The 10,738-nt window shown below is 46.9% G+C and overlaps 1 protein-coding gene across 1 annotated transcript in view; it reads left to right on the forward strand.

Annotated features, from left to right (window-relative positions):
- Window positions 1-455: 455 nt before the first annotated feature.
- Window positions 456-10,738, forward strand: part of Eef1aknmt (eEF1A lysine and N-terminal methyltransferase) — a 23,833-nt gene continuing 13,550 nt past the window's right edge. The window contains exons 1-6 of the mRNA XM_010644995.3: window positions 456-886; window positions 2,243-3,002; window positions 4,267-4,466; window positions 6,235-6,430; window positions 7,603-7,770; window positions 9,389-9,604. Of these exons, the coding sequence (XP_010643297.1) occupies window positions 734-886; window positions 2,243-3,002; window positions 4,267-4,466; window positions 6,235-6,430; window positions 7,603-7,770; window positions 9,389-9,604 (1,693 nt within the window). The 5' untranslated portion in view covers window positions 456-733. The remainder of the gene's footprint in view (window positions 887-2,242; window positions 3,003-4,266; window positions 4,467-6,234; window positions 6,431-7,602; window positions 7,771-9,388; window positions 9,605-10,738) is intronic.

Raw genomic sequence — 10,738 nt, forward strand, 5'->3', positions numbered from 1 at the left:
CATCGAAATGAGACTTGGGACAGCCCAGGACAGTGGTAAAACAAGGCAGGGGGAGGAGATGCAGAGGATAACACAGACTTGTCTCGGAGGAGGATAACTTTCTCCCCCGAAGTCCTCCAGGCCGCGCCAGTCCTCCAGCAGCACACTCAGCGTCGAGCAGCCATTGGCTAAGCAAGCCGCGCCCCGCGCTTTCCGATGCGCCTGCGCAGTGCAGACTTGGACCGGACGCCCCCTCGCGGCGCTGCTAGTGAGCAGTGTGGGGACGACGGCCTTTTCCGCCCGGACTGCGGCCAGCGCGGTCCCGCCCCTGCGCATCACGTCAATCCAGCCCTCCGCTCTGTGTTGCCGCCGTCAGACGGAGGCGAGCGCCTCTCAGCCAATGAGGGGTCAGGAACAAAAAAGCGGGGAGGAATAAAAGCGGGGAGGCTGACCAATCACAGCGTCTCACACCCGGATGTGCTTTCGGGTTGGGAAAACTAGCTCTGCAGAAGTGTGAGGGGTTCTACACGTGGGGACGTGCTGAGGGCGCCGCGGAGGGCGTGGGCGTGTGCAGATCAAGTCCCGCGACTCTCGTGCGTTGGCCGTGTAAGGGTTGTTTCTCTAGGTGTCTAGTGGGGGCCCGAATCGACGCGTCTGTTCGTGGGTGGATAGAATTCTCCCTGCAGCGCCCCGAAGCCCCTCATGGTGCTTCACAGGGAGTAGATCTTGAACACGCTCTTCGGGCAAGGGGAACATGAATCTCTTACCCAAAAGTTTCAAGGACTTTGGCTCGGTTGACTACTGGGAGAAGTTCTTTCAGCAGAGGGGAAAGCAGGCTTTCGAGTGGTATGGAACCTACCTGGAATTGTGCGGGGTGCTGCACAAGTACATCAAGCCCCGGGAGAAGGTAAGGTCGCGGCCCGGGGCCCAGGACGTGTGCTCTGGAAGGCGAACTGTTAACGATGGTCCTGTACCCGGTGGGCACACGGCTTGGGGCCCCTGTGGGACCTACACTTTCGGGGGTGTCATGCCTCGTTCTTACCAAGACAGCGTATTAAATTTTTTAAGGATTTTCAGTTAAAAGACCTCCCGCCCTACTGTGTTCCTCAATTAATAACCGTTCTTGGAATAGTAACTTCTTCAGTAGCCCAACGCATAGAGTGGGCCCTTCTGTCCCCGCACATCCTTCCATTGATGTGTTTGTTCAGTAGTTGTTGAGTCCTCACTGTGTTCCAGGTACTGTATTCAGCCCTTAAGCTACGAGAGGGTTAAGATGTAAACCCTGCGCACACTCCGGAACAGTGCAGTAATAGATTTAGTAGAGGTGAAATTGTTGAGGAAGTAGGGAAAAAGACCAACGTTTGTTTTGTTTTGTTGGAGACAGGGTCTTGTTACATAGTCACAGACTCACCGTGTAGCCCGGCTGGCCTTGAACTCGCAGTGATCCTCCTGTCTCAGCCTCCGGAGTACTGGGATTACAGGCTTGTGCCACCACACTCAGCCAAGCCTAACATCTGTAGAGGAAGCTTATGCTAAGCTTCGTGTGTGGTGGTGTTTTCTTACGTGTGCAGTCTTTTAATTCTTTTCATGCACTTATTGACGAGCATGTTGGTGCTCAGACATACAGGAAGTCACATGGAGATTTAAACTCAGGCCTATCTGGCTTCATAGCTTGTGGATTTCTCCTTGAACTATCCCTTTGCAGACAGAGATGCTGATCCCGGAGCAGAATTCTGAAAGATGAGAGGGAGATTGCTTCACAGAGAGGGAGGCAATAACTTTTAAAGTTTGACTTCAGGATAGCTAAATGTCATGAAATGGAATCCATAATGGGAGTTTTGAAACCTCACAAATGTAGTTCATTGCCTGGAGAAGCAAAGGCATGAGTGACTAGAGGAAAGGCTTCATGCCAGACCTAAGTGTCTTAACAGGAAAGCAGGAGCTTCTCACTGTAGCGACTGTCTTTGGATTCCGTGACTTCTTACTAATGTGTCATTAATGCATGCTTGTTTGAGAGGACAGCTTGATTTCATTTGTTTCTGCACCTCAAAGCTTATTATAACCTGTATTGTAACCAGTGGTGTTTTTCAATAATAATTCTTTAATCCACGGTGTTTCAAGCTGGAGTCTAATGTTAACTGTGGTGTTAGTGCTTCCTGACAGTAGCATTTGGAAAACAGGCAGCCATTAGGGGAAGCCTTACTTTCATAGTGCATTTCCCTGCCTTGCTTACCTCCATCTTGCGCGTGATTTCCTTCCCCAGGTGCTGGTGATTGGGTGTGGCAACTCAGAGCTGAGCGAGCAGCTGTATGATGTGGGCTATCAGGACATAGTGAACATCGACATCAGTGAGGTGGTCATCAAGCAGATGAGGGAACGCAGTGCCAGCCGCCGGCCCCGGATGAGCTTCTTGAAGATGGACATGACACGGATGGAGTTTCCCGATGCCTCATTCCAGGTGGTGTTGGACAAGGGCACCCTGGATGCTGTCCTGACAGATGAGGAGGAGAAGACCCTGCAGCTGGTGGACAGGATGCTGGCTGAGGTTGGCCGTGTCCTGCAGGTGGGCGGTCGCTACCTCTGCATCTCCCTGGCTCAGGCTCACGTCCTGAAGAAAGCAGTGGGTCACTTCTCTCGGGAGGGGTGGATGGTGAGGGTGCACCAAGTGGCCAGCAGCCGGGACCAGGCGTTGGAATCAGAGCCTCGGTTCTCCCTGCCTGTCTTTGCCTTCATCATGACCAAGTTCAGGCCGGTCCCTGGCTCTGCCCTTCAGATCTTTGAGCTGTGTGCTCAGGAGCAGGGCAAGCCGGTGCGGCTGGAAAGTGCCGAGCTGCTGGCAGAGGCTGTGCGGGAGCGGCAGCAGTATGCATGGCTGTGCGGCCAGCTTCGCCGCAAGGCCGGGCTGGGGAGTGTGTCTCTGGACTTGTGCAGTGGGGACACGGGGGAGCCACGCTACACCCTCCACGTGGTGGACAGCCCCGCTGTGAAGCCATCGCGGGACAATCATTTTGCCATTTTCATCAGTGAGTTGGGATTGTTCCCTCCCTTTCCTTGGAGGGGCTGGGGCTGGGCTTGGGCTTTGGTGGATGGGTGTGTCTTGGCTGTTTTTGTCTTCAGAGGGTGGAAGTTTCAGTGAGCTAGATGAGGTGAGGCGTGGTGGAGCGGAAGGAATAGCTTCCTAGCATCCTGTTTAGATTTCAGTCTTACTCCTCATCTTCTTTGCAAAGGCTTGAGAAGGTATGACAGCGCTCTCGGTAGGCAAGAGAGTGGAGGTGTTAGTTACTTGGCATTGAATTGAAGCAATGCTGAATTACTTGGCCCCTAGTTCTAGTCACAGCTCCAGCTTGTGTGCTGAGGGATCTGGAAGAATTGCTGTGTGTCTGTAGAATTCAGGGAGGCTGTACAAAGTAGCTGAAAAGGGAACCCAACTATTTGGGTTCCAGTCACGAGGCAGTCACTTTGGGCGGTGTGATACAGAACAAGTTACCTTTCTTCACATGCTTGTTTCCTCATCTTTGAAATGAGATTGTGACTCCCTTCTGCAGTTGAGTTTAAAATCTCTTAGAAATGGTTCCTGGCATGTGATAAATGGTTTATAAATATTAGTTACCATTAAGGAGAGTAAAGAATACTAGATTTACCGTAATAAAGATCAAGAGGTAGTGTGAGGAAATGCTTTCAAATGTAGAAAGTTCTAGACATATGCAAAAGATCATGGTCATGTTGGTAATTTGTTTCCTGACAACTGAATCATTTTTCTAAGTATTTTGTAATCCCACCTCTCTGCCTGTGGGAACGAATAGCGCACTGGATCTGAACATGGAATCTGGCACTGCACTGCTTGGGTTTGAGTTCCAGCTTTCCCATTTGTTAGCTTTGTGAACTTGGGCAAGTAATGTAATTTGTATGCCTGATTTTCTCATTTGTAAAACAGTAATAGTGCTACTGCATCTTGGGTTATTGTGAGGATTCTATTAGCTTATATTTGTAAACTGCTTGGAATCATGCCTAGCATGTAATAAACCTTGGTTTTATTGCTGTTTATCTTGTGTTAAGTGCCCCCCCCGCTTTATAGACATGCCCATATTCCTGTCTAACCTTGGTTCTCCATGTCTGATGGGCTGCTTTGTTGGGTGTAGTGTACTAGGGATTGCTAGCCCCACAGTGAGTATCAGGCAAGGAGGATGCTGCTCACCGGTAGGGCTGGCTTTCTGTCACATGGGCCATAATGGTTGTGGGGTCATGAATGCTTCCTAGGACTCCCTGTAACTGGGTCTCTCTTTCCAGTTCCCCAGGGCCGGGAGACTGAGTGGCTCTTTGGCATGGAGGAAGGCCGGAAGCAACTGGCAGCCAGTGCGGGCTTCAGGAGGCTAATCACAGTGGCTCTTCATCGAGGTCAGCAGTACGACAGCATGGACAGTATTCAGGCTGAGCTGTCAGCCAGAGTCATGGAGCTGGCCCCGGCTGGGATGCCCACTCAGCAGCAGGTACCAAAGCTTTGGCAGCCGCTTTCGCTGGTCTCTGGAATCTGTTAGCAGCTAGGAAGGCAGAGGGAGCCTTGGAAAGAGCTAAAGTCTGTGACCCTCGTCTTGTCTGATCCTGAGAGAGGTGTTAACAGTTAAAGTTAAATGGGCTTGAGACCACTTTCCTGTACCCCAGGCAGAGAGAGAAAGGTGAACAGTTGCTCATTATAGGAACCATGGTGGCATCTGTCTTGGGGGTTTGAGAGGGGCTGTCAGATTCCTCAGAAATTGCATGAAGAAAATGTGAATCTAGGCACGTCTGTGCCCTAAGTTACCTGAGTCACACGGAGTGAAGAGGAATCATCTTGGGCCACATATAAAACATACACTACAGTTAACATATATAGGTAACAAAACTTACTTTTTAAAAGGTATTTTTTATTGTAACACAGGGATGCCTGTCTCGTGGGCCGCAGGTTGGACAGCCGCCCCAGCCTCCAGCTGTTCATGTTGTGGATTGCCAGGACGATACTCTGTGTTTCCTTTCCCACTTTCGAAAAGGACTTCCTTGCCTATTTGCTTCTCTCAGCTCTCATTATCTGAGGGCATAGGAGAGATAGGGCCAGCATAGCTCAGCAGAATTATCAGGATAATAGGATATTAGCATCACTGGCCTGGTATTTTGCTGGAAAGGAAACTGAGGGTTTTGCTAAAATGGTGATAGAATATTAAAATTACTGGTTGACACCTGCCTTGTTACCATCCTGGCCACCAGCAGTAATTGACAGGTGGATTCATTCTAAAAATCTTATCCTTCTTGAAAAGTGGGAAAGCCAACGTGTTAATCCTGGGCCCTGGGTTCCCACCTGTGGTCCTGCCTACTAGGCTGACTTGTGTTGATGGATGACTGTGTTTGATTCTTCCTGGAAGACCTTGAGCTTGGTGCCCATCAGAGAGACTTTATTTTTAGGGTTGCCCCACTCTGGGAAGTTTCACCTGTAACTTTTTCTCCCCAGTGTTCCTATCTGCAAGATCACAGATTACTGATTATCAAATACAGTGCTCTAACAAAGAACATAAATAAATGTAAAGATGGTAGAAGAGGTTTAGGGGGGAGATGTCTTTTTTTTTCTCCCAAGATTTAGGAAAACAAGGAAAAAGATGACAAGAACTTGGGGGAGGGAGAGATTTCTCCAGATTTAGAGTAGTGGCTTTTGTCTTGGGTTTTGTTATCTTTGCTCTTTCTCATTGTTAGAGCCCTTCCTGAGGATCACCTCTAGATTTCATTCTCCTGGACTATTGAGAATTCTTTTTGGAGTTCTGATGATGACAAATTCTTGGGAAGAACTGTCTTATTAGTGGTTTGGGAGATATGTACGTGTTCAGTTAATTTTCAGAAAAGGGAAGTAAACCTTTTGAGGTCCATTCAGAGGCCTCCCAAAGCCACTTTAACAGAATGGTAAATCTTTGGAGTTGTTCTGCAGAGCTCTTGATATGGAGATTCCTCATAGGCACACAGAGGGAAGGATTATAACTTCTCACATCTTGTAATTCAGTGGGTGTACACAGAGGGATGGATTATAACTTCTCACATCTTGTAATTCAGTGGGTGTACACAGAGGGAAGGATTGTAACTTCTCACATCTTGTAATTCAGTGGGTGTACACAGAGGGAAGGATTGTAACTTCTCACATCTTGTAATTCAGTGGGTGTACACAGAGGGAAGGATTGTAACTTCTCACATCTTGTAATTCAGTGGGTGTTTTGACCATGCCTCTGGCTTTACCTTCAGGTGCCCTTTCTGTCTGTGGGTGGGGACATTGGAGTCCGGACTGTTCAGCACCAAGACTGCAGCCCCTTGAGTGGCGACTATGTCATCGAGGATGTGCAAGGGGACAACAGGCGATACTTTCGGCGGCTGATCTTTCTCAGCAACAGGAATGTGGTGCAGTCGGAGGCCAGGTTGCTGAAGGATGTGCCTCACAGAGGTGAGGTGTCACAGGCATGGTGGGACCTGGGTGGTCATGGCCTGGGCTCTTGGCTTGGGGTCTCCATTGTGGTAGTGTGGGTGAGCAGCAGGAGAGCAGGAAAGTGTTCTGTAGCTACAAATCAGTACCGGATGCTTCTGTAAAAAGCCGGTGGTTCTGACAAGAACAGGACCATCTATCTGTTCAGTATGATGGTGAGGGAGCAGTTGAGGGGAAGTAGAGCGGGCCTTCTATGGGATCTCCACCCTTCCTCCGTTTCCTTTTCCAGATGCTATGTAGTATTGTCCGCTTAGCATGGTGGGAAGATGACAGGTGTTGGTGACAGGCAGTCCCCTGGCTGTCCGTGCCACTGACTGATCCTGGGTCTGTTGACTTACCTATTCAGGTACTCAGTTCTGCCACGTGCCAAGAATGGGAAAGATAAAATTGTTAGAAGAACACAAAGATCAAAAGTCCTGGTTCAGGGCTGGGGACTTAGGTCAGTGGTTCCACCACCTGCCTCGCAAACGCAAGATCTCGAGTTCGTTCCCTGGTACCAAAACAAACAAACAAACAAACAAAAATTCCTGGTTCAATAATTGGCATAGAAAAGGGACTTAGTAACTACATCTTCTGTAAAAGAATTTATGAGTAAACTTTGCTCCTACTCATTGAGTTTTCCAAGGTGTTTTTGTTTTGATTTTTAATGGTACTGAAGATTGAATCCAGCAGTGTTCTCCCACTGAGCTACATTCCCAGTGCTTTTGATTTTTAACTTTGAGACAGGGTCTTGCTAAGTTGCCTGGGCCAGCCTCAAATTTGTGATTCTCCCAAGTAGCTGGGATTCCAGGTGTGTGCCGCTGCACCTGGCTGAGTTTTCCTAGATTTTTGAGTGCGCTTTTGCCACTTTCCTTTCCCAACTCTTTGGAATCCAGTGGTGTACGTTGAATGTTAAAATAACCTTCTCAGGGAGAGGGGACGCTCTGATTTGTAGTTTGCTAACTTCTGTGATAGAAATATTCCCTCCATGGTCAATTTTGGGCTGTGAATATGATGTCAACCAGTTTGTAATATTCTTATATATTTAACACCTGGTTCTCAAGTCTGGCCAAGTCATGGCTGCTGGTAACCCTTGCTTTGCAAGAATTATCGTAAGAAGTATAGGACTTCATTAGTCTGAATCTCTCATTTAGCCCAGAAGAAACGGAAAAAGGACAAGAAGAAGCGGGGGTCTGTTGAGACTTCTGAGGACCTCCCTCCAGCCCCAGGACAGTCCATTGATATTAGTTACCTATGCTGTGAACACCATAAAGCCATGATTGCCGGCCTTGCCCTGCTGAGAAACCCGGAGCTGCTTCTAGGTGAGAGACACCACTGCCTTCACAGACAGTGTGTAAGATTATGGACGTAGATGAGTTGCTTTGTAGTTTGAGAATAATGACTATAAACTCACAAATGCACATATATACTTTCTTTATTCCAGCTATCTTCTAAGTTAAACGAGCATCAACATAATTTTTTTTTTAAGTGGTGCCAGGCGTTGAACCTAGGGACTTTGCACTGAACTACATCCCCAGCCCTTTTTCATTTTTATTTTGTGACAGGGTCTGAGTCACTAAGTTGCCCAGGGTGGCCTCAAACTTGTGATTCTCCTGCTTCAGCCTTCCTGCACTACCATTGCCAGTTCATTCATGTAACTTTTACCTCAACGTGTAATCTTTTTTTTTTTTTGGTTCTGGTGATCAAACTCAGGACCTTGCGCTTGTAAGGCAGGCAGCGGAACCACTGAGCTAAATCCCCAGCCCTCAATGTGAAATCTTGAAATGATTACAAGTGTTGGTGATTAAATTTTTTTTCTTCTGTTCATTTCTTTTTAAAATTAAGATACAGTATTATTCAGTGAGATATGTAAAGGACCCAGGTTTTAAATTGTTCAGCTTGATGATTACATACATATGTATATATTTATACGCGTGTTAACTAGATGGTTCACTTAAATTTCATATTTCTTTGCCTTTGGATAATGTGTGGCTTTTCAATAGTGTTTTTTGCTTTTTGTTTTTTTGTTTGTTTGGTTGATTCTTGAGTACCAGGGATCAAACTCAGGACCTTGGACTTGTGAGGCAGGCACAGTGCCACTGAGCTAAATCCCCAGCCTTTTTTCAGTAGTGTTTTATTTGAGCATGAGATATAATCCTTGAATTTCTATGTAAAGAATCTTTAATATATTTAGTGCACTGATTGGCCTCTCAGTAATAACGGGCTTGGCACTGACCACTTTAGCAAATATGTTCAGATTTCTTTTTACACCTACGACTGTCTTCAGCTGATATCCCCAAGTATGCCTCATTGGAGCATCTTGTAGTTTCAGTCTTTCTTGGTGTTAACATCTCCAGGTTGCAGTTCTTAAATTTATTGAGTCTGCCTCCTTATAGTGATTCTTTTGTTTCTTGTCTTCCTTTAGTCTCCCTGTAGTTACTATGGTTTCTCTGCTCAGGGCTGGGGCCTTGTTTTCCTATGGTTTATGCTCTTAGATGGGCTCCCCTTGCGTGGTAGGTCTGTCTTAGAAGGTAGTTATGGCCTTTTGAGTCAAGAGCCAAGTGAGGGCCATCACACGTGTACTGCCTTGTCATCATGAATAAAATTGTTTGGCCATTGCTGCTCCATTTCTTGGGTTGGGATGTTTATCTAGTAACTCTTATGGGACTTTTGATACTTCATCACCTGCTTTGAGATCTTTATATGCCAGAGTAACAGAACGTTGATTTATCTTCTGGATCAAGTCAGCATGAAGCCAAAGTTGAATTTTAAGATTTCAGTGAACTCCTATATTCTTGGAATGGGACAAAGGAGACCAGGTCCTTCAGTCTTGCATCCTTGAACAGAGTCAACAGTCTAACTTCTTCTTTTGTCTGCCCAGAGGCTGGTGTAAATCTTTACAGTCAGCAGGCAAAATGATGCTTTTTTCTTTTATTACAGAGACCCCACTGGCATTGTTGGTAGTGGGCCTGGGTGGGGGCAGTCTCCCTCTCTTCATCCACGATCATTTCCCCAAGTCCCGCATTGATGCTGTGGAGATTGACCCCTCCATGTTGGAAGTGGCCACTCAGTGGTTTGGCTTCTCGCAGAGTGACCGGATGAAAGTCCACATTGCAGATGGCCTGGACTATATTAGCAGCTTGGCAGGAAGAGAAGGTACTGCTGTGGTTGCATCTGGGGGGTGTTGGGGAGATTGTCCTAAGGTTGTCAGGCCCTCAGGAGCCTCTAGAGTTCATTTCTATGAGGAGGCATCAGCATCATTCCAGGCTCTGTTCATTTTGTTTGCATGTTTATTCATACATGTAGGGTGTCAGCTCTATCCTTAGCACTGTGCTAAGGGTGTAGCAACAAATAAAACAGACCTACCACTTCACCATTCCAAGGAAGTCGATGTAGCTAGGTGTAGAAGAGGGAAAAAACGGGGTGTGTGTGTGTGTGTGTGTGTGTGTGTGTGTTGGGAGATGTTTCTTGTAAAAATACCTTGGCTGGATGTGAGGTCAGAAATATAGTAAAACAACATGCATGTAGATCAGACATTGTTAACCTAGGGGCATTTGTCTGCAAACATATTTTTGGTTGTCACAAAATCGTGTGGGGGAGGCATGCCAGTGGCATCCACTGAATAGAGGCCAAAGGTGCTGCTAAGCATCCTCTCATGCACAGGACGGCCACTGACGACAAAGAATTATCTGTCTCAGTGTCAGAAACCCTGATGCAGATGTTACTTAGTGGGATTTTGATAGCCTTCCTGCTACTAGAATCACAGTAACATTTTGCTGTAATACTTTGTACCACAGACTGAGAACAAAAGGTACATTAATTTTCTGCAAAATGCTAGAGATGAGCTCCTCTGCTTTTTTTGCAACTTTGTATATAGATGCACAGGCTCCCAGTGACTTTGGGCCCTGAGGAAGAAATCAGGTTGGTTCCATTCTGCTTTGGAGCACTGGTCTGTGCCACTCTATGTTTTTTCCTGAATTAGAATGTCTTCCAGGAGTTGTGTAGCATACCAGGAAGTCTGGAGGGTATGTTTTGGGACTGGGATGGACAAATAGTGGCCTTCATTTTAATTGCAGACTGAGCTTAACCGTATCAGTTTTTCAGATTTCCTCAATAAGAGCAGCTGGTGGGTCTAGGCCCAAGATAGCTAACACATCAGAGGCATCTACCTTCTGCGCCAAGCATAATGGTAATGGTGCTGCTGCTGTTATTATCTATAGGTTAGTTTTAGATGGTCCTAGCCATCTTCTCTAACTACCAGAACTTTCTTTCTTTCTTTTTTTTTTTTTT

Source organism: Fukomys damarensis, unplaced genomic scaffold (genome assembly GCF_012274545.1).
Source record: "Fukomys damarensis isolate Sample0158 unplaced genomic scaffold, DMR_v1.0_HiC HiC_scaffold_11, whole genome shotgun sequence".
NCBI lineage: Eukaryota > Metazoa > Chordata > Mammalia > Rodentia > Bathyergidae > Fukomys > Fukomys damarensis.